Source organism: Podarcis filfolensis (assembly GCF_964270895.1).
Source record: "Podarcis filfolensis genome assembly, chromosome: 16".
In the NCBI taxonomy this organism is placed as follows: Eukaryota; Metazoa; Chordata; class Lepidosauria; order Squamata; family Lacertidae; genus Podarcis; species Podarcis filfolensis.
In genome coordinates, this window is record NC_139620.1 from 8,105,932 (window position 1) to 8,132,313 (window position 26,382).

At 47.8% G+C, this 26,382-nt stretch overlaps 1 protein-coding gene and 1 long non-coding RNA gene across 3 annotated transcripts in view; both read left to right on the forward strand.

The window, feature by feature from the left end:
* The window catches only part of LOC310752046, an 83,295-nt gene extending 57,146 nt beyond the window's left edge, over nucleotides 1–26,149 (forward strand). Inside the window, exon 2 of the long non-coding RNA XR_014542821.1 lies at nucleotides 25,607–26,149. This is a non-coding gene — a long non-coding RNA (uncharacterized lncRNA). The remainder of the gene's footprint in view (nucleotides 1–25,606) is intronic.
* On the forward strand, nucleotides 954–20,662 carry CREB3L4 (cAMP responsive element binding protein 3 like 4). Of its 2 annotated transcripts, none has more exons than XM_083591365.1 (10): nucleotides 954–1,169; nucleotides 4,229–4,408; nucleotides 6,017–6,272; nucleotides 7,365–7,477; nucleotides 9,751–9,858; nucleotides 12,779–12,885; nucleotides 15,360–15,428; nucleotides 17,592–17,676; nucleotides 19,072–19,168; nucleotides 19,968–20,662. In XM_083591365.1, the coding sequence occupies exons 2-10, from the start codon at nucleotides 4,232–4,234 to the stop codon at nucleotides 20,249–20,251; spliced, it is 1,296 nt and encodes a 431-aa protein (XP_083447491.1). In that variant the 5' UTR covers nucleotides 954–1,169; nucleotides 4,229–4,231; the 3' UTR covers nucleotides 20,252–20,662. The 2 variants fall into 2 exon arrangements, with proteins under 2 accessions (XP_083447491.1, XP_083447492.1); XM_083591366.1 differs by having other exon boundaries at nucleotides 954–1,153.
* Nucleotides 26,150–26,382: the final 233 nt, after the last annotated feature.

Genomic DNA, 26,382 nt, shown 5'->3' on the forward strand with positions numbered 1-26,382 from the left:
GATCCTGAGATCTACGGATAAAGGGCGGTAAATGAATAAATAACAACATGCAGGGAGTTTCAAACTGCAAGTGCTGCCACATTAAAATATTGATTTCTTAGCAGTCCAGAAAGGGATATTATGTGGTTCCTGGCAAGTCTAACTTAGGTCCATTGATTTCAAGAGGTCTGCCCTGCATAGAAATGAGTGTGCTCCAGCCCCCGATTTCTGGCAATCTTATTTGTTGTTGTTGTTATTTAGTCGTGTCCGACTCTTCGTGACCCCCTGGACCAGAGCACGCCAGGCACTCCTGTCTTCCACTGCCTCCCGCAGTTTGCTCAAACTCATGCTGGTAGCTTCGAGAACACTGTCCAACCATCTCGTCCTCTGTCATCCCCTTCTCCTTGTGCCCTCCATCTTTCCCAACATCAGGGTCTTTTCCAGGGAGTCTTCTCTTCTCATGAGGTGGCCTAAGTACTGGAGCCTCAGCTTCAGGATCTGTCCTTCCAGTGAGCACCCAGGGCTGATTTCCTTCAGAATGGATAGGTTTGATCTTCTTGCAGTCCATGGGACTCTCAAGAGTCTCCTCCAGCACCAGAATTCAAAAGCATCAATTCTTCGGCGATCAGCCTTCTTTCTGGTCCAGCTCTCACTTCCATACATCACTACTGGGAAAACCATAGTTTTAACTATACGGACCTTTGTTGGCAAGGTGATGTCTCTGCTTTTTAACCTTATTTACTCAGAAGCAAACACTATCAAAATTCAATATGATTTTTCACTTTAATTACATTTCAAGCACACGGCTTCTGTCATTAATCGCTCACAGAACTGCAATTCCCAGCACCCTTAGCATGCTACAGTTCCCAGTAACCTGAATAAATGTGATTAGGATTTCGCCGTGTTTTCTGTTCTCAGGGCCGCACGGTGAAGAGTTCTCCTCCTCCAATTCAGCTCCGCCTGAACAGGTGAATGTGTTTACCTGACCCCTTTTAATTGGTTTAAGGCCTGGGGGTGGGCCTTGACAAGGCTGTTCCAGGATGCCAGGATCCTGTACGGAAGAAGAAGAAGAAGAAGGCGGAAGAAATGCTACCTTGCTTGAGGCAGGCTGGCTGCAAGTCTGCAGGTCGCTTACAGGCAGCGGGGGACACAGAGAGATATTTGAAGCGGGCAGGTAATATTTGAGCAAGGTAAGAGATGGGGGGTGGAAAGGACTCCCGAGTGGGAGATCAACTGATAACGCAGCTTAAATTTCAGCACAGGCTAATCCACTTCAGAAAAATCCACCGGGCAGTCGTGCTTTTCAAGGCGAACAAACCAATGGTTAAGCGAACTTTTTGTAGGCTTATGGCTCATGGCTGTGCAAGCTGTCAGGGCAGACAGTGACCCACCGACTTCAGTGCCCCCCTGCTCTCTGACTGAAACAACCAGTTCAGAGAGTGGCTCTGGTTGTCAGCTTCCTCCCCCTTAGCCTCAGTGTTCTCAGCAGGAAAATGGGGAGAAAACGAGGATGAATTGCCCCTGCCTCCTCCACCTACTGTTTTTTTAATTTTTATTTATTATACAACTCTGTATAGTAATGCTTCTTCTATCTCATGCTTGGTATTTTGCTTCTTCTTATTTACAGTTCTTAGTCGGTCTAAATTAATTTTGTTATATCATTTTTTTTGGGGGGGGGAGGGGAATTTCAGAAGTCTAGGGTTGCCATATTTCAAAAAGTGTAAATCCGCACACAAAAGTTGTAAATCGGCAATGACAACACTGTGCCAATACAGTGGTACCTCGGGTTACATATGCTTCAGGTTACAGACTCCGCTAACCCAGAAATATTACCTTGAGTTAAGAACTTTGCTTCAGAATGAGAACAGTAATCAGCACGGCGGCAGCAGGAGGCCCCATTAGCTAAAATGGTGCTTCAGGTTAAAAACAGTTTCAGGTTAAGAACAGACCTCCAGAACGAATTAAGTTCTTAACCCGAGCTACCACTGTATGAGTTTTTCCTGGACACTGCTTCTGGCTGCAGTATTTGTGTGTGGCCAGGAAATTTCGGACATATGGCAACCCTAAGTTGGGGTGTCCCTGATGGAAAACACTTCATGCCATCAAAACCACTTGAGCCTTCAGCAACAGTGAAATTACCTCCCAAGTGTCCCAAAAAAACCAGGCCAGGAAATCTTGTTTTTTAACCCAAGAGAACGGCGGTCATTTTGGTTGCCATGTTCTCATTCGATTTTGAGGCACAATTCCCACCCACCCCCAAAATCAGGGCTGCGATCTTCACCCCAAAACACATGTTTTGGGGTGCCATGCCCCCCAAATGCTTTTTTGGGCGGGGGGAGAACCGCAGTGCGAAATCATGGCAACCAAAATGGCCACCATGTTCTTGCAATAACAAGGAAGATGACATCCAGGAAGATGATGATGTCCTGGATTTTGGCTTCAGAGCGTTTGAGGGTATGGAGCGATGGGTCCAGAATTTCTCCCAAGCTGTGTGCCATCTCCTTCAGAGGAAGTCTAGGGTTACCATATTTTGAAGGGCAAAAAAGAGAGGACACGTTTGTCGACTTCTGCTTGGATCGCTCTGACGACTCTCATTTTACATTTTACCCATGAAAAAAAACACATGTCCTGGAAAAAGAGGTCGTATGGCAATACTATGGAACTCGCTTCCAGGAAAATGGGTATAAGATTGCAACTTTACCTCTCTTACGTTGAGTTTCAGCCTTAGGGTGCTCAAAGAAATCAATCGGTAACCCTTACTAGCAACCTTGTAAGGTAGACCACTCACTCTGAAATATAGCTCTAATGGGGGAAATTAAGCGTAATTTGAGATTTCAAATAGAACAGTTTTTATACGAGTTAGCATTCCTTTATGACATATACTGTACAGTGGAACCACAATGTGCAGGCCAGTCTTCATCACAAACCTGGCAAATTTGGAACTATACTCAATAATCAGATAATGCTATTGGTTTTTTACTTGCCTTTTTTGTTTTAACGCGTGTGCAACTGCACTCATTCTACGTGCCTGTTTCATTGTTTTGCTTGCCTTTTAAACTGTGGGGAGGTGGTTGTTTTTGTGGAGTGCATTTTTGCCTTTTTACATTGGTTTTTTTTTAATTACTTTTTTATTCAAAATTAAAACAAAACATATTATCCAGAAACATGTCATCCTTATTTCCCCCCTTTTTTCCTCCCTCCCCCACCCTCCCACACAAATCCCACCCCCCGACTTCTCTCAGTTCCAGTCTTTGATTTCTCTAAAAATGCTGTTTTCTGCATGTTACACAGTTGTATAGATCCTCAAACTATTTAAGTAATAATTATCAATAATTAATGTGAATGTTTATTCAAAACCAGCCAAGGAGTCCAGTTTGCTTTGTTGCGTCTTCAAATACTTTGCAAAGGGTTCCCATTCATCTTTAAAGTCACAGTTATCCTTGTCCCATGGCTTATATGCCAGTTTTGCCAGTTCTGCATAGTGCCTTTTTACATTGTTAACCACCCCGTTACCTTCGGGTGAAGGGCGGTGCAGTCATGTAGAATAATAATAATGATAATTTTCATCTGTTGCTATAACTGTTCTCTCTGTTTTTATACACAATCTCTACCCCCCAAAAAAGGTAGGGCATTATCACCCAATCTCTCCATATTGCAGATGGAAACCCTGAGGCCTAGAGAGGGTAGCTTGCCTAAGGCTACCAAAGGAGGTCAGGATTTGAACCATAGCTGTCAACTGTCCCTTATTTGGCGGGAAACTCCCTTATCCCTGCGCCGTGTCCCGCTGCTATCCCTTATTGATGATGTCCCTTAAATTTCCGGGGTTTCAAAGGAAGCAGCTATTCCCCCCCCCCCTTCCTCCCGCCCTGTCTGATGAAACTGAGAGCTGCAGATGGAGCATGAGAGAAAAGATACAGAACTGCAGCAGCATCTTTGTAGCTTGGACTTTGTTTTACGCAAAAAGTGGTTGCTGCTTGTAGTTATTTAATTGCAGTGTTTCATCAGCTGGTGTCTTGAGCAGCAACCTCTGGAAACGAAGGGCTAAAAACCGGCGCTGCTCTCCCAAATTATCTGGTCGCTTTTAACTTCGCACTTCAGCTGGTTGACTAAAATCCCTTATTTTGGCCGCTGATCCCTTATTTTTGATGCTACTGGTCCCTTATTTTCAAATATGTAAGTTGACAGCTATGATTTGAACCAGGGACTTTGCAGGTTTCTCAGCCGCTAACATGCTGTCTGCTCATCTCAGGCCATGGAGTCTAGCACCCCTACTCTCCCAGATGCCCTCCTCTTCGAGGGGCAGGAAGGATTGGTGCCCAACGGTGCCTTTTCTGCACCAATGTCCAAACCCAGCTTCCCGCTTCAAGACCACGCCTATGGACGAGTGTCAGAAAAGGTTTACGATGCCTGGGAAGCTGGCGAAGTACTGGTGAGTCAGGGCAAACTACATGGATAAAAAATGTTTTATTTGTCTGTTTGTAAAGGGGACAGGGAAACCCCTGTATTTCAGGGGGCTGGACTAGATGGCCTTTGGGGTACCCCTGGGGTGGGGGTCACTGCCAGCTCTACAGTGCTATAATCCTAACCTTCACGGCCGTTTTTCCAAAAATGGTAGTAGCAGAAGTGCCAGCAGAGGAAGAACGGATACCAAAACTTATGGAATATGCAGAAATGGTGAAACTTACTGGAAGAATAAGAAATCAATATAACTATATATATATATATATATATATATATATATATATATATATATATATACACACACACACACACAATAATTATTACAATATTATTATTACATTATTAATATTATTATTATTACAATAATCCCACCAATGTTTTTACCTGTTTACAATTTATCTGTAACTATTCAAGAAACCATTTCCCTTCATATATACACACACACACACACACACACACACACACACATGAATGGAAATGGTCACAGAATGGAAATCCGTAACCAAGTTACAGATAAATTGTAAACAGGTAAAAACATTGGCGGGAATACTGTAATAAACCTGCAGTTTCATAAGAGTATATATTTAAAGAAGATGAATAAATGAGCAAATTTAAGTTAGTTTGGATATGCAGAAGATGTAATAAACTGAAGGGGACCGCAGAAAGAGGGGGAAGGAAGTCAAGTTTTGAAATGTCGAAATGACTGAAAAATTAGTGAGATGTATAAACTTGAAAAGTATAAATAAAAAAATAATAATTAAAAAATAGAAAAATTCTAACCTTCATGGAAGATAGGGCTACCGATGGCTACCAGCCACATTGCTTCTGAATACCAGTTGCTGGAAGCCACAGGGATCTTGGGTTCGAATCCTGATTTGTGGTTTCCCATTGGGTTGGCCACTGTGAGAACAGGATGCTGGACTCAATGGGCCTGATCCAACAGGCTCTGCTTGTGTTCCAGTTTCAGAGCTGTGCCTCTGTCAAGTGATGGACAGGTCAGGTGACTGACAGGCGGGCGGCCTCACTCATCTGTCAGGAGTTGGCCGATGGGAATCATAGAATTGGAAGGGACAATGTTGGAAGGGACAGCAAGGGTTGTCAACCCCCTGCAATCCAGGAATCCTTTGCCCAACATGGGGCTCAAACCCACGAACCTGAGATCAAGAGTCTCGTGTTCAACCGACTGAGCTTTCTCGGGTGTGGCGGGGGAGAGGGGGAATGATAGAGCTACCCACCCCCAGTTGAAATTTCTTGTAAATATCCCTCCTGACACCCCAAGGGGAACAGATACACGCAAGCACTCCAAAGCAAGTACAGTGGTACCTCAGGTTACATACGCTTCAGGTTACGGACACTTCAGGTTACAGACTCCGCTAACCCAGAAATAGTACCTCGGGTTAAGAACTTTGCTTCAGGATGAGAACAGAAATCGTGCAGTGGCAGCAGGAAGCCCCATTAGCTAAAATGGTACCTCAAATTAAGAACAGTTTCAGGTTAAGAACGGACCTCCAGAACAAATTAAGTTCTTAACCCGAGGTACCACTGTACTAGCAACCCAACCGCATTCCTGCTGCAGGGTCGTCCGAGTAACAGTGACACAGAAGATCTCTTGCAATTCCTGATTAACCCAAACGACATCTACGAATCGAGAAGCCCCGTCGCCTCGCCAGAGAGTGACAGCGGGATCTCAGACAATCCCCACGCGGACCCCCCAGTGCAGAGTGAGCTTGGGCCCCCGGACATATCGGCCACCGTCATCTATGAGGTTATTTGTGACATGGGTATGGTGGAGGAGGCGACCGGACCTGATCCTGTCTTCTCCAACCCCTTAGGTAAGTGTGCAGGATTCTTTATTTTACTGCATTGCGTTGCATTCGTCTCCCAGCCTTTCCCGCAAGGAACTCAAGGTGGCATTCATTGGCTCTCCTCCTCCTCCTCCTCATTTAATAATAATAATAATAATAATTTCTTATTTATACCCCGCCCATCTGGCTGGGCTTCCCCAGCCACTCTGGGTGGCTTCCAAAAAATATTAAAATACTGTGATACATCAAACATTAAAAGCTTTCCTAAACATTAAAAGCTTCCCTAAACGTCATGCCCACAGAAACCCTGTGGGGTAGTTTAGGCCAGGGGTCAGCAAACTTTTTCAGCAGGGGGCCGGTCCACTGTCCCTCAGACCTTGTGGGGGGGCCGGACTATATTTTTTTTGGGGGGGGAATGAAGGAATTCCTATGCCCTACAAATAACCCAGAGATGCATTTTAAATAAAAGCACACATTCTACTCTTGTAAAAACACACTGATTCCCGGGCCGTCCACAGGCCGGATTGAGAAGGCGATTGGGCCGGATCTGGCCCCCAGGGCCTTAGTTTGCCTACCCATGGGTTAGGCTGAGAAGTGGTAACTGGCCCAAGAGCACACCCTGTGTGAAGGCCAAGTCGTGATTCGAACCCTGGTCTCCCGGGTCTTAGTCTGACGCTCTAACCGCTACACCACACTGCTGTGTTCAAGAAACTCAAGGAGGATGAAGCTATATCAATGGCTGCTAGCCATGGGGGCTGTGTTCCACCTCTGCTCTTCAGAGACAACATGCTCTGAATGACAGTTGCCAGGGAATACAAGTGGGGCGAGTTGTTGGTGTGCTCAGGTCCTGATTTATTTATTTCATTGAAAAGTTATATACCGCTCGATTGTGAAAGGAAAAGGAAAACCTCACAGGGGTTTGCAAAATCAGAAAACAATGGAATTAGTACTCAAGAAAAACAATTTAAAGCAACAATTTAAAATAATTGAAATCAACAATTAGCTAAAAACCAGATGAAAAGACATGTCAGTGTTCTACATGGTATTTAGACTAGGTCCGTCTGCCAAACTTGTCCCCTTTCTGACTGGCCCCATGCCTCTTTCGTTCCTCCCCACCAGAGAACTGGACACCTCCGGCAATACTCCCTGAGGCCTGTGCTATGAGCGAAGTGTCACTCGGGCTCTTGGAGAATGTGACCAGATCCAACGTGGAAGACATTCCTATGCCCCAGGTAAGTAATAATGGAACTGATCTTCTGGGGTGTCTTGTCCAGGGCCTAGTTTGCAATATGCATGCAAAGCTTTTTCATCCCACTTTAAACAGTCGTGCTTTCCCCCAAAGAACATTGGGAAGTGTAGTTTAAGGGTACTGAGAGCTGTTAAGAGGCTCCCCACACAGCAACAATTCCCTGATTGTTAAACCACACTGAGGGGAATAGGAGTCTCCTAATAACTCTCATCCCCCTTAACAAACTACACTTCCCAATATTCTTTGGGGGAACCATGACTGTTTAAAGTGGGATGGTGCAGCTTTACATGTATAGTGCGGATGGAGCCCTGGTCTGGCCTGGCCTTCTAGAGGAGCATGTGAAACAAGGCAGGTTAGGTGTTTCAGCACCACAGACAGCTCCAATTAACATACTTTGCTCTCACAAAGGCTAGAAGTAGACAGAGGCCTTTTGAGCCACTGCTTCCCATCCACCTCTCCTAGGCTGTACTCACATGGCTTTCAGCACCACAGACAGCTCCAAGTGAGCCACTTGGCTCTCACAAAGGAAAGAGGTGGCCTGAGGGCTTTTGAGCCTCTGTACCTCTCTCCCTTTGTGAGAACCGCCATATTCCTCCAGACTGGGACATCTTCTGGGCTCTCACCTGGACCTATGAGGTTGGTTGGGAGGCAGACGATTCCTCAGGGCCTGGGGGAGCTGCTTGCAAGCGTCCTGGCTCTGGCCTCACGGGCCCTGAGGCTGTGGGATGTGGGGTCCAGAGGGCCTTGACCTACCAGCCTTGGGCTTAATGAGCCTCAAATCTCCAACGTCAAACCGGAGTCAGATATCTGTCCCGGCTCCTTAGTTGGCAACTCTGCAGACTCATTGCTAGACTCTGCAAAATCCCAGGTGTCGCACACAGATGGTCATATCAAGGGACAAGAGTGGATGTCTTGACAGCACAAGCATTGTTGAGAGCCATCAGCATACTAGAAGCTTTTGTAGGGCTCGGGGAGTGTTACATGACCCGCCGTGGCTCACAGTTCTTATTCAGCTTCCATATTTGGCTGGTTGGCTCCTTCCTTTTGCCACAGGGGGGCGCTAGCGCGTAGTCCGCTACCTCCCTCTAACCATCACCACCGGTTTAGCAGGGATGGTAGACTGGAGCCTGACCCCTATTCATGACTCCAAAATCACGGAAGGCCTGTGATGAGTCCTGTGCTATTTCCACATTAACACCCAAAATACCATTATGGTGCATTCTGCACATGCTTAAAAAAAGGTAAAGGTAAAGGGACCACTGACAGTTAAGTCCAGTCGCAAACGACTCTGGGATTGCGGCGCTCATCTCCCTTTACTGGCCGAGGGAGCCGACGTTTGTCCGCAGACAGTTTTTCCGGGTCATGTGGCCAGCATGACTAAGCCGCTTCTGGCGAATCAGAGCAGCGCACAGAAACGCCGTTTACCTTCCCACCAGAGCGGTACCTATTTATCTACTTGCACTTTGACGTGCTTTTGAACTGCTAGATTGGCAGGAGCAGGGACCGAGCAACGGGAGCTCACCCCATCGCGGGGATTCAAACCATCGACCTTCTGATCGGCAAGCCCTAGGTTCAGTGGTTTAGGCCACAGCACCACTTGCGTCCCTTGCACATGCTTAGAGGCCCTCTTTTCCGGCCAATGCAGACAGCAGACGAGAATCCTAGCTGATGATGCAATAGGACCCCATTTGTGAAACGAAGCAGGTCCCAAAAGAACTATCTCCCCGAGAGAGGGTGATTTGCAAAGGGGTGTTGTGGCAATAACGGACGTTTGACGGTCTATTGATCCCTCTGCCACCACTGTGCCTGCTTCCCTGCTGCCACCAACCCGTTTCTCTCGGGTACACACTGAGTCCAGACAGTTGTTAACATCAAACCAAATAAACAAGTTTATTTTATAGGCATTAACAAGTTTATGGTTTCAGATAATTTTTCTTGTCAGTTTCTTAACCTTAGTTTCTTTACCAGCCTACACCTTCCTAATACCTTCTGTTTATCACAACTGTTTAACTGACTCCTCTTAACAGATTCTCTCACATCACACTAGCCCAACCCACAGACTTATCCTCCCTCTGTCTTCTCTAACTCCAGACTGACTTCTTAACAACTCTAACTCTAACTCCTCCCCTTGGGTTCCTATTGGTTAATCATTTTACTCTTGGTTAACCCTTTCCTTATGACCCAGTATGATGTCACACACCTAGGAGGGCAAATGCCACAAGCCAGCTAACACACTCTTCCTCTGCGGTGGGGCAGGATCCTTTCGAGCCACTGCAACTCCAGGGCCTCTACTTGACGGAGGAGGAAAAGCGGCTCCTGAGCGAGGAAGGGGTCTTGCTGTGCTCTGACCTCCCCCTCACCAAGGTACGTGGCTGCAGAAACCAGCAGAGACACTTCCCCCATCCCAGAAGGAACGGAGACCAGAAGTGATGAGCAGGGATTTCTTTCAGTTTGGTAGCTTTCCTTGGGTTATTTCTTAATTTTTTAAAAAATATGTGCATGTGGCTTTTATCTCTTTTTAATGCTACATTAAGATTTCTTTAGCCACCAGGCACTGTCGCCAGTGGCGAATTTAAAGGTAAAGGGACCCCTGACCATTAGGTCCAGTCGTGGCCAACTCTGGGGTTGCGGCACTCATCTCGCTTTATTGGCCGAGGGAGCCGGCGTACAGCTTCCGAGTCATGTGGCCAGCAGGATTAAGCCACTTCTGGTGAACCAGAGCAGTGCATGGAAACGCCGTTTACCTTCCCGCCGGAGCGGTACCTATTTATCTACTTGCACTTTGACGTGCTTTCAAACTGCTAGGTGGGCAGGAGCTGGGACTAAACAACGGGAGCTCACTCCGTCACGGGGATTCGACCCGCTGACCTTCTGATCGGCAAGTCCTAGGCTCTGTGGTTTAACCCACAGCACCACCCACGTCCGAGTGGCGGATTTACATATAAGCTAAACAAGCTATAGCTTAGGCCCCCACTCTCTTGGGGGCCCCAAAAAATTTAAAGGGGCAAAAAACCTGGATGTGCATTTCCAAAATATAAGATAAAAAACAAATAAAATAAAACCTACATACAGCAACGGTGTTTTGTGTTGGGTAGGCTCCCATGATGTAAATAACGGGCCCCATCTGCTAGCCTGCTTCCTAAAATATCACTGGTAATTATTTCACTATTAATATACTTCTTCTTAATTGTATTTCACTATTAATATCCAGTACTTCTTAATTGTATGTCAGTTCAACAATTACTTTGACAAAATACATATTTTGTTATGTGCAAATGGCTTTAGATACCTGTTAGGTCCATAAATTACCATATAGCATATATTCAACACAAAAAACAGTGACAATTTGTTGTTGACAAAGGACAGCTGGACATATAAAGGGCCCATTACCTTCAGTAGCCAAGGGCCTCATCAAACCTAAATCCATCCCTGACTGTGGCCCATTGGGAGTGGAAGGCATGGAGACTACCAGGAGGCGGGGCTAGAATCAATGAGAGGCGGAGCCAAGCAATGCAAGTCTTGTCCCCATCCTCCTCCCTGTCGAGTTCTCCCCAAAGTGTCTAAATAGTAATAGTAGTAATCGTAATGTATTATTTGTACCCCGCCCATCTGGCTGGGTTTCCCCAGCCACTCTGGGCGGCTTCCAACAAAGATTAAAATGTCGCACATTAAAAACTTCCCTGAACAGGGCTGCCTTCAGATGTCTTCTGAATGTCAGGTAGTTGTTTATCTCTTTGACATCTGATGGGAGGGCGTTCCACAGGGCGGGCGCCACTACCAAGAAGGCCCTCTGCCTGGTTCCCTGTAGCTTAACTTCTCGCAATGAGGGAACCACCAGAAGGCCCTCGGCGCTGGACCTCAGTGTCCGGGCAGAACGATGGGGGTGGAGACGCTCCTCCAGGTATACTGGGCTGAGGCCGTTTAGGGCTTTAAAGGTCAGCACCAACACTTTGAATTATGTTCGGAAAGCGCGAAAACCACAAAAACTGATCTCAGAGGCGCACTAGGAATCAGGCAAAGCTATACCCCAAAATCTATTTACAGTGGTACCTCGGGTTAAGTACTTAATTTGTTCCGGAGGTCCGTTCTTAACCTGAAGCACCACTTTAGCTAATGGGGCCTCCTGCTGCCGCCGCGCCGCCGGAGCACGATTTCTGTTCTCATCCTGAAGCAAAGTTCTTAACCGGAAGCACTATTTCTGGGTTAGCAGAGTCTGTAACCTGAAGCGCATGTAACCTGAAGCATATGTAACCTGAAGCGTATTTAACCTGAAGCATATGTAACCCGAGGTACCACTGTACTTATTGCATTTATATCCCACCTTTTCCCTCCAAGGAGCTCTGTACCTGGTTCTCCCCCCTCCTCATTAGATTTCCACAACAACCCTGAGAGGTAGGTTAGGCCAAGGGGGCAGTAACTGGGCCCAAGGTCACACCAAGCAGGGATTTGAACCCTGGACTCTACCAGGTCCAAGTCAGACATGCTAACTGCTACGACACCCTGGCTCACCCAGTCACCCCACTCATCTTCACCCAGCAATGACTTTCAGGTGTAGCTCGGGGACATATAGATAGATTATTGAAAGATTAAAAAGTAATGTGTATATAGTTGTAAGTGTAAAATAAGACGTGAAAAGGGAAGGAAAAGGAAAAGGAGAAAAGAGAGAGATAACACCCATACAAAACAAAAACAGAACTTATAGATATTACAAGATTGTTATTCTAGTTAACCTACATTTAACCTACTCAGGACTCAGCTACATTAGTGAAAAAACAGCGTTTTGAATGTGTTATAAAAATGCAACACCAGATGGCTCTGGAGAGTAAAAAATTGCGATTTTCTATAGCATTTTTTTCCTTTCGTTATAACATCTAATTTCTGACTTACGGTATTTATAGTGGGCGGTTTTCCTGGGTATAGATCCAACCTTAATACAATGTTTATAGAAATGGATTCCAAATATCATTAAATTTGTTCGTGACAAGTCTATGTGTATACTATGTGCAATATGTTCATGTGCTATGAGTTTTTACATACCTTCTATCTAATCGTTGAAGGGAACTGCAGTTTTATTTCTCCAGTTCATCAATACTTGTCTTTTTGGCCATAGTATAGGCGCAGAGAGTCCATTCATATTGTCCCTTCGTTAGGTTGTACGTATTTGTACATATTTTCCTCAGCAAATAGTTTGGGGATTTCTGAACTATATTCTGTGAGCTTCAAGCTCGCCCCAAAGATCTGTGTGCACCTAAAAGGTTCTCTCGCCCCTCAACTTCTTCAACAGGCTGAGGAACGGATCCTGAAGAAGGTGCGGAGGAAAATCCGGAACAAGCAGTCGGCGCAGGACAGCCGACGTCGCAAAAAAGAATATATTGATGGGCTGGAGAGCCGGTGAGAGTGGGGTCTGTGGCGTGGGGACCCCTGTCCATTTTGCATCCCAGATTCCCCTTCCTGTACTCCCAGCCACAAGGCACAGAGTAGAAATTCAAGCCAGTTTGAATTTAAAGGTGGACATACCTAATTTGGTATGGGACACGGGTGGCACTGTGGGTTAAACCACAGAGCCTAGGACTTGCCGATCAGAAGGTCGGCAGTTCGAATCCCCACGACGGGGTGAGCTCCCGTTGTTTGGTCCCTGCTCCTGCCAACCTAGCAGTTCAAAAGCACGTCAAAGTGCAAGTAGATAAATAGGTACCGCTCTGGCGGGAAGGTAAACGGTGTTTCCGTGCGCTGCTCTGGTTTGCCAGAAGCGGCTTAGTCATGCTGGCCACATGACCTGGAAGCTGGACGCCGGCTCCCTCGGCCAATAAAGCGAGATGAGCGCTGCAACCCCAGAGTCGGTCACGACTGGACCTAATGGTCAAGGGTCCCTTTACCTTTTATACCTAATTTGCACTTAACAATGCATGAACCAACCCCAGAACTGGCCCTACTAAACATCTTCCAAGACTATAGTGCCTACTCACAACACAAAGAGTTCATAATCCACTTACTCTCAGCAGCCAGAATCATCATAGCCAGACACTGGAGAGACCTGTCAGGAGTAAGCATAGACCAATGGTATCAAATAATATAAGAGACGTGGGTGGCGCTGTGGGTTAAACCACAGAGCCTAGGACTTGCCTATCAGAAGGTCGGCGGTTTGAATCCCCACGACGGGGTGAGCTCCCGTTGCTCGGTCCCTGCTCCTGCCAACCTAGCAGTTCGAAAGCACATCAAAGTGCAAGTAGATAAATGGGTACCACTCTGGTGGGAAGGTAAATGGCATTTCCGTGTGCTGCCCTGGTTCGCCAGAAGCAGCTTAGTCATGCTGGCCACATGACCCGGAAGCTGTACGCCGGCTCCCTCGGCCAATAAAGCGAGATGAGCGCTGCAACCCCAGAGTCGGCCACGACTGGACCTAATGGTCAGGGGTCCCTTTACCTTTACCTATCAAATAGTATGGGAAATAGCCTTATTAGAAAAACTAACCAACAATCTGAAACTGACACGGGGACAAATAGAGGAAGATGCCTTCACCCCGGTATGGTTCCCCTTTATCACATACACAGCCCAACAAGACAACAACAAGAACGCACCAACAGCATACGAATCAATCTGGCTAACCTGATCCAAAAACACGCACACACCCCACTCACACACAAAAACAAAGTTCACCACAGCCAGTCAAAGACAGCCAACCACACCTGAGGCCATGGGTAGGCAAACTAAGGCCCGGGGGCCGGATCCAGCCCAATCGCCTTCTAAATCCGGCCCACGGACAGTCCAGGAATCAGCGTGTTTTTCCATGAGTAGAATGTGTCCTTTTATATAAAATGCATCTCTGGGTTATTTGTGGGGCACAGGAATTCGTTCATTGTTATTTTTTTCCAAAATATAGTCCGCCCCACCCCCAGGGTCTGAGGGACAGTGAACCGGCCCCCTGCTGAAAAAGTTTGCTGACTCCTGCCCTAGGCCAACCCCAATCTCATTCACCACCAAAGGAATACAAACGAATAGTAAAGAGAACCTGCACAAGCGACGCTGACACAAAACCCCACACATACACTAAGTAAAATAGTAACATCGCCACCCGACCCCAACCCCAACCCACTCCCCATGACCCCCTCCACCTCTTTCCCCCTTTTCTTCCTAATGTATCACTAATGTCTCAACAAATGAAACTGATCTGTAGAAAATGTAACTTGGAAAAAGAGACATTACACATACTTTTGTAAACCAATATATCTTTAATAAAAATATATATTTAAAATAACAAATAAACCGTGCATGAACCGGAACACAGCCTTCCTTCGGAATTCACAGTTCTCTAAAGTCTGCAGTGCGGTTTTCCAGCCAGGTTAACAAAAAGGCATACCGTATATACTAGCACAACATGTGCCTATAAAGACGGCCGGCACTACCCTGAGACAGAGTGAGGCCATGGCCTCAGGCAGCTAATTTTGGGTGACATGGTAGGGCATCAAATCCTTCATCCTTTCCATCCCATCTTTACATCTCTGCAAATGCATTTAACATGTGATCCCTGATAGGCTGGGACATGTGCCTAGGTCAGGAGTAATGGGACTTGTGGTTCTCCAGAGGTTGCTGGACTCCAGCTCCCATTATCCCTGGCCATTGGCCATGTTTTGCTGAGGCTTGTGGGAGGTGGAGTTGAACAACTTTGGGAGAATCTTCTCCACCATGAAAGGTGCCTATTGGCTAGCATCCGTGACGTCACCAACTCATCTCTCTTTGCAATCTGTGGCACAGTTTCCCAGTGTGTGCAGGCTGTTTGGTTGTGTGTGTTTTACAAAAAGATGATAAAATACAAATGTACAGGTGAGGAATTGTAACTGCTTTCCCCCTTGTTCCTTCCTCGGTAGGGTGGCAGCTTGCTCTGTGCAGAACCAGGAACTGAGGAAGAAAGTGCAGGAACTAGAGACCCACAACATGTAAGTCTGTTACTGCCCCCCTGAAAGCAAGGTCCTTCCTTTTGTTACCAGCAGGCAAGAGGATAGTGTCCATTGGGAAAGCTTCACTTGAAATTTAATTGCCAGAAGACCAGTAAATCACACCAGGAACACATTCACCCGGAGCTATGCCAGCTGCACTGGCTCCCGGTGGAGTACAGGATCAGGTTTAAGGTGCTGGTTTTAACCTTTAAAGCCCTATATAGCCTAGGCCCCGTACCTATGGGACCGCCTCTCCTGGTATGTCCCACAGAGGACCTTACGGTCTTCAAATAAAGACATCTTGGCCACAGAGAGGTTAAAGGTAAAGGGTAAAGGGACCCCTGACCATTAGGTCCAGTTGTGACCGACTCTAGGGTTGCGGTGCTCATCTCGCTTTATTGGCCGAGGGAGCCGGCATACAGCATGTGGCCAGCATGACTAAGCCGCTTCTGGTGAACCAGAGCAGCGCATGGAAACGCCGTTTACCTTCCCGCCGGAGTGGTACCTATTTATCTACTTGTACTTTGATGTGCTTTCATTTGGCAGGAGCAGGGCCCAAGCAACAGGAGCTCACCCCATCACAGGGATTCGAACTGCCGACCTTCTGATCAGCAAGTCCTAGGCTCTGTGGTTTAACCCACAGCGCCACCCGCGTCCCTACAGAGAGGTTAGGCTGGCCTCAAGTAGAGCCAGGGCTTTTTCGGCCGTGGCCCCGATTTGGTGGAACGCTCTGTCACAAGAGACTAGGGCCCTGTGGGACTTGACATCTTTCCGCAGGGCCTGCAAGATGGAGCTGTTCCACCAGGCCTTTGGCCAAGGCACAGTCTGGCCCGCTCTCTCCTTCTGTAATCCTCATAGAACTCTAGCCCAATGGTTGCCATTAATTTGATTCTGAATTGATTTTAGAATATATTTTAATTAATTGACAATGATTTTATTTAAATTGTGCTATTTTTACTGTTGTTAGCCGCTCTGAGCCCGGCTTTGGCCGGAGAGGGTGGGATATAAATAAAATTATTTTAATATTAATTATTATTATTATTATTATTATTGTTTCCGTTTATAAAAGGCGCAAAGCATCATACCAATATCCGACCAAATTGGCATTTTATATCTGAGTTTGTGAACCATTTTCAGAAGCCAAGGGCCACATTTCCTTATGCACAACCTTCCAGGGGCCACATGCTAGTTTTTGGGGTGCCAGAGGCAAAAGTAGGCAAGGAAATGTGAATGTTAGTCAGCTGGTTGATATACACGCAAGTACACACAGCTCTGTCCTCCAGGCAAGTAAGACAAGGTTACCAGATTTTTTTCAATGAATCCGAGGGCGCTTTTCAACTTCATACTAAACAGATGGATTTTGTCAGGGGACTGATTTGTAAATCCAGGGACTGCCCCCCGGGAAACGGGGACGTCTGGTAACCTTAAAGTAAGAGGCATTGTCAGAGTTCAAGGATAGCAAAACGCTGCTGGGGAAAAACGTGTTGACTGCCTCTGGATGGGAAGGTTCCATTTAGCCAGCAGCAATAGACAATGTTTTTGTTGTTGTTTAGTCGTGTCCAGCTCTTCGTGACCCCATGGACCAGAGCACGCCAGGCACTCCTGTCTTCCACTGCCTCCCGCAGTTTGGTCAAACTCATGCTGGTAGCTTCGAGAACACTGTCAAACCATCTCGTCCTCTGTCGTCCCCTTCTCCTTGTGCCCTCCATCTTTCCCAACATCAGGGTCTTTTCCAGGGAGTCTTCGCTTCTCATGAGGTGGCCAAAGTCTTGGAGACTCAGCTTCACGATCTGTCCTTCCAGTGAGCACTCAGGGCTGATTTCCTTAGGAATGGATAGGTTTGATCTTCTTACAGTCCTTGGGACTCTCAAGAGTCTCCTCCAGCACCATAATTCAAAAGCATCCATTCTCCGGCGATCAGCCTTCCAGCTCTCACTTCCATACATCACTACTGGGAAAACCATAGCTTTAACTTTATGGACCTTTGTCGGCAAGGTGAGCAATAGACAATAGACCTATCTATTCTGCAATGATTTCACACACAGCAAGGTGAGCAATAGACAATAGACCTATCTATTCTGCAATGATTTCACACACAGCATGTGGCAAACATTCTGGCTCCAGATCTGGACGTGAGAAACTCAAACACCTTTCCTCTTACAGGTCCCTGCTGGGTCAGCTTCAGAAGCTACAAGGACTCATTAAACAGACCTCCACGAAGGCAGCCCAGACCAGCACTTGCCTCGTGGTAAATTGGGGGGGGGCAGAGAGCAAAGTGGGGGTGGTCATGCATGGCGATAAGACTCAACACCAGCAAAATCATTTTTCAGAAGAGAATTGCAGTGGGTGTGCAGATTTGGAGTGATGAATCTTGGAGGGGGTGTCAAAAATTCTGAGGGGAGAGAGAAAATACAGGGGTAGGAGCCTCTTTTCAGTGTTCCCCCTCCCTGGGAATTCCTAGAGTGGTTTAAAAACGGGGGGAACCAACCCCTCTTCTTCCCAGGGAACTCTGAGAATTGTAGCTCTGGGAGGGAATGGAGTGTCTCCTTAACAGCTCTCAGCCCCCTTAACGAAATGGCAGCTCCCAGAATCCTTTGGGGGAAGCCATGACTGCTCAAGGTGTCTTTATAAAGGCGTGGTTTGGTTTGAATGTGGCTTTGATGGGACAGGATCCCTAAGGCCTGTCTTGTATTGACATGCATGGACGGGTCTTCATTGTAAATTGGTTTTAGTGTTTGTATTGTGTCTGGGAGTCTGTTATGTGCTGAGTTGAATAGGATCCAAAATGCAGCCGTCTGATTGGTCCTAGAACAATAGGATTCAGAATGCAGCAGTCTGATTGGTCCACAGGAGCCACCCAATCCAACTTCAGGTGGAAGTGAATCCGCAACCTGATTGGAGAATCCCGGAATTAGCCAATCACGTGGGGCCCATTGTGTAAATAATGTATATAAAGCAGACATTCTGGGGGAACTTCCATTCCTCCTCACCACTATGAGCTGAATAAAGAGCATGAAATCCACTCTCGACTCAGAGTATATTCCAGAGTCGCTTCGGGTCACTTTGGCGAGGGAAGCAAGTAATCGATATAAATGAATGTGATGGAGACGATCACTCAGTTTACCCTCCAGGTGCACTCCATCTCCCAGCAGCGACAGCTCTCAGCATGGGCAGTGGTGAGGCATGATGGGAGCTGTAGTCCAATAACACCCTGGAAGGCCAAAGGCTATGTATCCCCGCTTTTGTTGTTGTTTAGTCGTTTAGTCGTGTCCGACTCTTTGTGACCCCCTGGACCAGAGCACGCCAGGCGCTCCTGTCTTCCACTGCCTCCCACAGTTTGGTCAACCTCATGCTGGTAGCTTGGAGAACACTGTCCAACCATCTCGTCCTCTGTCGTCCCCTTCTCCTTGCGCCCTCCATCTTTCCCAACATCAGGGTCTTTTCCAGGGAGTCTTCTCTTCTCATGAGGTGGCCAAAGTCTTGGAGCCTCAGCTTCAGGATCTGTCCTTCCAGTGAGCACTCAGGGCTGATTTCCTTAGGAATGGAGAGGTTTGATCTTCTTGCAGTCCATGGGACTCTCAAGTCCCTGCTTTTACACCCATGTAAAAGCGCTTAAATAAACCCTCTCTCCTTCCACTTCCAGATCATCATCTTCTCCCTTGGACTTCTCATCCTGCCCAGCTGTAGCTCCTTCCTTGGGGGGACCCAGGTTAGCCGGGTTGACTACAAGCCGTCTGGAGGTAATCATGGGGGGGGGGCAAAGTGGGATGAGGGTGTCAAGAGAGAGGAAGAACACGAGTGTGTGTGAAGAGAGGACAGAGATGCTCCTTAGGGTCCCTTCCACCTCTATAATTCTATGATTCTGTGGTGTCTCTGAGAAGATAGGGCAGGGGTCAGCAAACTTTTTCAGCAGAGGGCCGGTCCACTGTCTCTCAGACCTTGTAGGGGGCCGGACTATGTTTCTTTTGTGGGGGGGGGGGATGAACAAATTCCTATCCCCACAAATAACCCAGAGATGCATTTTAAATAAAAGCACACATTCTACTCATGTAAAAACATGCTGATTCCTGGACCATCCGTGGGCCAGATTTAGAAGGTGATTGGGCCAGATCCGGCCCCCGGGCCTTAGTTTGCCTACCCATGAGATAGGGTGAAAAGGTAAAGGACTGGATGGTTAAGTCCAGTCAAAGGCGACTATGGGGTTGCGGCGCTCATCTCGCTTTCAGGCTGAGGGAGCCGGCGTTTGTCCACAGACAGCTTTCTGGCAGTAAACCGCTTCTGGTGCAACGGGACACTGTGATGGAAACCAGAGTGCACAGAAACGCCGTTTACCTTCCCGCCACAGTGGTACCTATTTATCTACTTGCACTGGCATGTTTTAGAATTGCTAGGTTGGCAGGAGCTAGGACAGAGCAACGGGAGCTCACCCCGTCGCGGGGATTTGAACCGCCGACCTTCCGATCGGCAAGCCCAAGAGGCTCAGTGGTTTAGACCGCAGCGCCACCCGCGTCCCCTAACACACTTTTCCATCTCCTTTAGTGATTTCCCGACACATCTTGACCAAGGGCAGCCCTTCTGGTCCGGACGAGTCTCCCACCACCCGCAGCCCAGAATCGTCACATGTTCAAATGGAAGAACCCCGAGAGGACCCCGGCGCCAGCGACGGGGACCCAGCGGCCGCCAGAAACCCTGACACCGCCAGGGAGACCACGATCGCCAACACGTCTGATCCAGGATCACCAAGCGACGTCAAGGAAACTAATTCCAGGAGGCCCAAACAAGAGAAAGACCCTACAAAGCAAATGCACGCAGACGAGATGTAACAAAGACTCGGGATTGGATCTGCCAAGCAGAAGTCACAGCAAGGCGTCCAAGAATCCATCTTGGTGTTGTTCCTCCTTTTTGGGGCACACGATCCCGTTTCATGACCCAGCCGGGATCCCTTCTGGGATGGCACAAGCAGCCCAAGATCTCTAGTAAGAGAACAGCTTTTGAGGAAGCTCCCTGGCTGTTCTAGGGAGGCTAGAATTAGGGACTTTCTGTGCCAGTTTTGGCTGAGCTCCCGGGATGTATGGGGAAGCAATCCAAGGAGAGCCACAGAGCACGCGCAGAGTGGATTCCTGCTCCCCTCTTGTTGCCAAGTTAAATGCAACAAGCACAGGATCAGAGAAGTTGCCGCGTGGAGTTTAGGAGCACCTGCGAGCCCCAGCGTCTATCCCTCTCTCTCTCTCTCTCTCTCTCTCTCTCTCTCTCTCTCTCTCTTAAAAAATTGGAGATTTGGAGCTTGAAGTTTTAGGAAGGACAGGGCTGGAAGAAGAGGGCGCTGCGTTCTGCTGTTGGTTCTCCTATGTTCTTGTGCCTTTAAACTGGGGATAGGGTGCTGTTTTTGGCCAAAGGGAGACACAGTGCCTTGTGAGTAACCCTTTGGGGGCTGCATGACAATGGTGGGTGCAATGGGAGGCAAGAATCGGTGCAGTGCAGCAATGGATGTGACTCTTAGCTTTGTATAGTAGCCATGCATGCAAAGCACCCCCATTCCAGGCAAACCAGAGGGCTGCTTGATGGTTTCCTATAGGGGTCTGGTTGGCCACTGTGAGAACAGGTTGCTGGACTTAGATGGGCATTTGGCAAGATCTAGTGGAGCTCTTCTCATGTTCTTATGTTATGATCTTAAGCAGGGGTCAGCAAACTTTTTCAGCAGGGGGCCGGTCCACTGCCCCTCAGACCTTGTGAGGGGCTAGACTATATTTTGAAAATTAAAAAAAGAACGATTTCCGATGCCCCACAAATAACCCAGAGATGCATGTTAAATAAAAGGACACATTCTACTCATGTAAAAACACGCTGATTCCTGGACCATTATATATCAATATTGATATCAATAGACATAAAATTTTTATTGATTTTCCAATAAAAACAGCCAATCAACATATCCAAATCATAATCTAATGGGGTGACCGGACTATATTTTGAAGGGGAAAAAATGAACGCATTCCTATGCCCCACAAATAACCCAGAGGTGCATTTTAAATAAAAGCACACATTCTACTCATGTAAAAACACACTGATTCCCGGACCGTCCGCGAGCCAGATTGAGAAGGCAATTGGGCAGGATCCGGCCCCCCGGGCCTTAGTTTGTCTACCCATGTTCTTACACAGGGGTCAGCAAACTTTTTCAGCAGGGGGCCAGTCCACTGTCCCTCAGACCTTGTGGGGGGCCGGACTCTCTCTATATATGCATATATTTTTTAAAAAATCATTTTTATTGATTTTCCAATAAAAACAGCCAATCAACATATCCGAATCATAATCCAATTGGTGGGCCAGACTATATTTTGAAGAGGGGGGAAATGAACCTATTCCTATGCTCCACAAATAACCCAGAGGTGCATTTTAAATAAAAGCACATATTATACTCATGTAAAAACACGCTGATTCCCGGACCATCTGCCAGATTTAGAAGGCAATTGGGCCGGATCTGGCCCCTGGGCCTTAGGTTGCCTACCTATGTTCTTAAGACTACCCAGACAACTTAGCACTAAGGTGGTTGGGGGTTTTTTTTGGGGGGGGGAGAGAACAGGGTGGATGAAAGAGGATGGCAGACAAAGCCTGCCTCAAAGATGAAGTCATATCCCAGGAGAATATTGCGGAAGGCATTCAAAAGGACATGGCAAGACGAACGAGAGGCAATCTTTGTTTTTTAGGTGGTGGCAGGGGAACAGGAGCGCAGAAGGTCTGGTTTATAGAACCATCTCCCTCTCTTGAAATGAGCTCATCTCTTTCCGGTGAGCCAAACGTAGATTACTGAACCATTCAGGGAGCCCTCGCCAATTACTGATGCTCAGGCCTTGGCCCCAAATCATAGAATTGTAGATTTGGAAGGGACCCCGAGGGTCATCTAGTCCAACCCCCAGCAGTGCAGGAATCCCAGCTAAAGCATCCATGACAGGTGGCCATCCAACCTCTGCTTAAAAACCTCCAAGGAAGGAGAGTCCGCAACCTCCCGAGGGAGATCCTTCGACGGTCGAACTGCTCTTACTGTCAGAAAGTTCTTCCTGATGTTTAGCGGGTGTCAGGATTCCAGGTTCCCAGCTTGATAACACAGTAAGCATAGCTAATTAAACTGAGGATTTATTGCAAAAACAAACAGATAGCTCTGGATGGCCCTAGCAAAGCCTCCGGCATCATCACTCAAGATGACCCTTCTGAAGACTCCTTCCGGCGTCTCCAGCAGATACTGAACTTACGACCCTTACGTCTCTTGTTTTGCTTCCTGTCTAACAACCCTCCCATTCGCCGACTCCTCGGACTTACTAGATCAGCTCCAACTTCTTCCAGCTCTGAGAGGCTGTGTCACGGTCCAGTTCACGGGTGAGCAAAGTCCCGGCAGGGGACGTCAGGACCGGGGGCAAGATGGCGGGGTGGGAGCAGGAACGGGGGTCCAGAAGCCAGGAGTCAGGAAGCCAAGAGTCCGAGGGCCAGAGAGCAAGGAGGCACGAAGTCAGGGGACCGAGGATCAAGAAGCAGGGAGTCAAGAAGGCGAGGTTCAAGGATCAGGAAGCAAGAAGCCAAACGCAGCAAGGCAGGAAGTGTGTTGCTGTGGCAAAGAGCCGAAGGGGAAATGCTGACCTTATATCCCTTCCCGGCTCTTGCCACCAGGTGCAGTGAGTTACCAAGCGGCCTCACCTGTGAGGCCGTGCCTTGCCTCTTCAGAACAAACTTAGGAAGGCCCCAGTCCTGCAAAGTCCTATTGGTCACAAGGCCTGGCTCCTGCACACACACACCTGACAGGCTGTCTCTGAGTTTATTTGCGCCTGATTGTGCTTCCGGCAAGCTTTGGCTGTGTTCTAGCCTGCTCTCAGCTATTGCCTTCTCCGTCAGGGTCAGAAAGTGCCGAGGTCTGCAGCTGCCAGCTCTCCCCTGTCTGACTAACATCAAAGCCTCTCTGTTCCTGGCTGCTTTCTGCCGTTGGCTGCAAACCTTCACTGGGAGCTGGCTCATTCCTGACAGCCAGAATCTCCTTTCTTGCAACTTGAAGCCACTGGTTCGAGTCCTACCCTCTGGAGCAGGAGAAAACAAGCTTATTTCCTCTTCCATGGGGCAGTTCTTGAGATTTGAAGAGGGCTATCCTATCTCCTCTCAGTCTCCTCTTTTCCAGGCTAAAGATGCACGGCTCCCTCCAGGGCCGATCTTTCTGGCCCACAATCCTCATCCACTCCCACCTCTTTCCAGAACTACCCCCCCTTCTCCATCTACCTTCCTTTGTACCCTTCCTTGAATGTTTTTGCCTGGCTGGGGAGATCAGAACCGAAAGAAATCGCTGCTGGATGAGGCCAGCATCCTGTTCTCTCAGTGGCCACCCAGGTGCCCCAAAGGGAATCAGGATTCGAACTCAATACCCCTCTCTCCTCCTGCGGTTTCCAGCAACTGGCATTCAGAAGCATAACTGCCTCTGACCATGGATTCAGATCAGAGCCATCGTGGCTAGTGGTCATTGATAACCTTTTCCACAAACTTGTCCAATCCTCCTCCACAGCCATCCAAGTTGGTGGCAGGGAGTTCCGTAGCTTAACTATGGGGCTGTGTGAAGAAGGACTTTCTATTATCCGTCCTGAATCTCAGAGATGGGTGTGAGTTGTCTGTATAAACTAGCTGGGTTCAAGCGGATCAGAGATCCAACGCTGAGGAAATAGAAACACGAGCTTCTCTTATGATCCGATCCGATAATCTTTATTGTCATTGTCCCATACAGAACAACGAAATTGAATTAATCTACATCAGACATTCAAAAACCCACAAGCCTGCTATCCCAGCCTGGTTAGCCCCTAAAAACTCTGATACCCCATAATTGAATACAATACGCTCGCATAAAGACTACCCTTACACTGCATTTAAAACCAAACTCACATTTGGATAGAAACTGTTTCTCAGGCGGCTAGTCCTAGTCTTTATAACCCTGTACCTTCTTCCAGAAGGCAGAAGCTGAAAGAGATAATTTCCGGGGTGCGCACTATCCTGCACTATCTCTGCAGCTTTCTTATGACACCTGGAAGCATAGATTTGATCCAAGGTGGGAAAAGTGCACCCAATTATTCTCTCCGCAGTCTTTGCAACAGCATTGTTTTTTCCCTGACGGCGCAGCTCCCAAACCACACACACAGACCAGAAGTTAATACACTCTCCACAGTACAATGGGAAAATGCCATCAACAGGTCCCTTGAGAGATTATTTTTCCAGAGGATTCTCAGAAAATATAACCTCTGCTGTGCTCTCTTCATCAGGTCTTTGCTGTTTTCTCCCCAGGCGAGAAGACTGACCGACACCGGCTTATTGTAATGTGTGGCTCCTCCCACTTCTGCCCCCAGCCCCACCCACTGAGGCATGTGGCTCTCGGGGAAGTTGTCCAGGAGGAAATGTGGCCCCCGCCGGGCTGAAAAAGCTTCTTATCCATTTTCACACACACACACACACACACACACACACCAATCCAGCGCAGCACTGGGTTTCTCCTTGCGAGGAACTCTCTCGTACTCCTGAATCGAGGAGGGTGGGCCTCCCTGCACATGGACTGACCTGGGGAGGGAGTCAGCGGCTCTGCCTGGGACCCAGAAGGTTGGTGGTTTGAGCCCCCCAGGGGGCAAGATTCCTGCATTGCAGCAGGTTAGACTAGATCAGGGGTAGGCAACCTAAGGCCCGTGGGCCGGATGCGGCCCAATGGCCTTCTCAATCCAGCCGGAATCAGTGTGTTTTTACATGAGTAGAATGTGTCCTTTTTTTTAAAATGCATCTCTGGGTTATTTGTGGGGCATAGGAATTCATTCTTCTTTTTTTTCCAAAATATAGTCCAGCCCTCCACATGGTCTGAGGGACGGTGGACTGGCCCATGGCTGAAAAAGGTTGCTGACCCCTGGACAAGATCATGGGTAGGCAAGCTGAAGCCCAGGGGCCGGATCCGGCCCAATCGACATCTAAATCCTGCCCATGGACGGTCCGGGAATCAGCGTGTTTTTACATGAGTAGAATGTGCCCTTTTATTTAAAATGCATCTCTGGGTTATTTGTGGGGCATAGGAATTTGTTCATTTCCTCCCCCCCCCAAAAAAAAATATATAGTCCGGCCCCCCACAAGTGGGCTGTCCCACTGTCTGAGGGACAGTGGGCCGGCCCCCTGCTGAAAAGGTTTGCTGACCCCTGGGCTAGATGAACCTCAGGGTCCCTTCCAACTCTATGATTCTACTGTATTTTATTCGTTCTGCAGCTAAACCGCTCTCAATATTGGGAAGTTTCTCCTGCCTAATGTTCAACCGAAATCTGCTCCACTGACATTTCTACTCCCTTGGTTTTAATCCTACCCCCCAGAGAGACCTCGTCTGCCTCATGCGAGACAGCTGCTTGTGTGTATTTTATTTCCCCATTTTCGTATTTTCCCGTTAAAAGCACAGGAGCAACACTCTCTGTGTGTGTGGTTTTGTGTGTGTGTGTGTGTGATGCTCTGACAAGCAGGGTTGCCAGCTTCTGAGCCAGCCGCTGCTCCTCTGCTCCCACAATGTAAAAAAAACCAAAACACCCCATGTGAGCTCCATACCTGTGATCAGCTTAGGCCCAGCCTCTGTTAAAGACACAGGAGCAATGTAGTCAGGTTTACTTCTTGGTCAGTTGGCAACTCTGCAGAGACACCCGCGATGTCGTCTTCATGTAAATAAAATTGGTAACAGAGCTTGATTGATTCTTTCGGGCCGTGTTTCCATTTTACAATATGTCCTCACCTGCCGCCGCCCCCCTGGTTTATTGCAGAAGTTTCTTGACGCATCACCCCCTCCTCGCCCCCACAACGACATCACCGCCGCGCTGCCATATCGTGTAATTGTTGTATAGATCTGACGGGTCCTTATTATCTCACGAAGACAAATGTCAAGCATGGCAGGCAATAATAAAAAGGCTGCTTGCGCCTGACG

Excerpts from the sequence above, each read along its gene's own strand:
- CREB3L4 (XM_083591365.1), top strand. The coding sequence starts at position 4,232 with ATGGAGTCTAGCACCCCTACTCTCCCAGATGCCCTCCTCTTCGAGGGG. Across the intron at positions 9,859-12,778 it reads CTGACCTCCCCCTCACCAAG|GCTGAGGAACGGATCCTGAA; the intron begins GTACGTGGCTGC and ends CTTCTTCAACAG. Across the intron at positions 12,886-15,359 it reads ATTGATGGGCTGGAGAGCCG|GGTGGCAGCTTGCTCTGTGC; the intron begins GTGAGAGTGGGG and ends CTTCCTCGGTAG.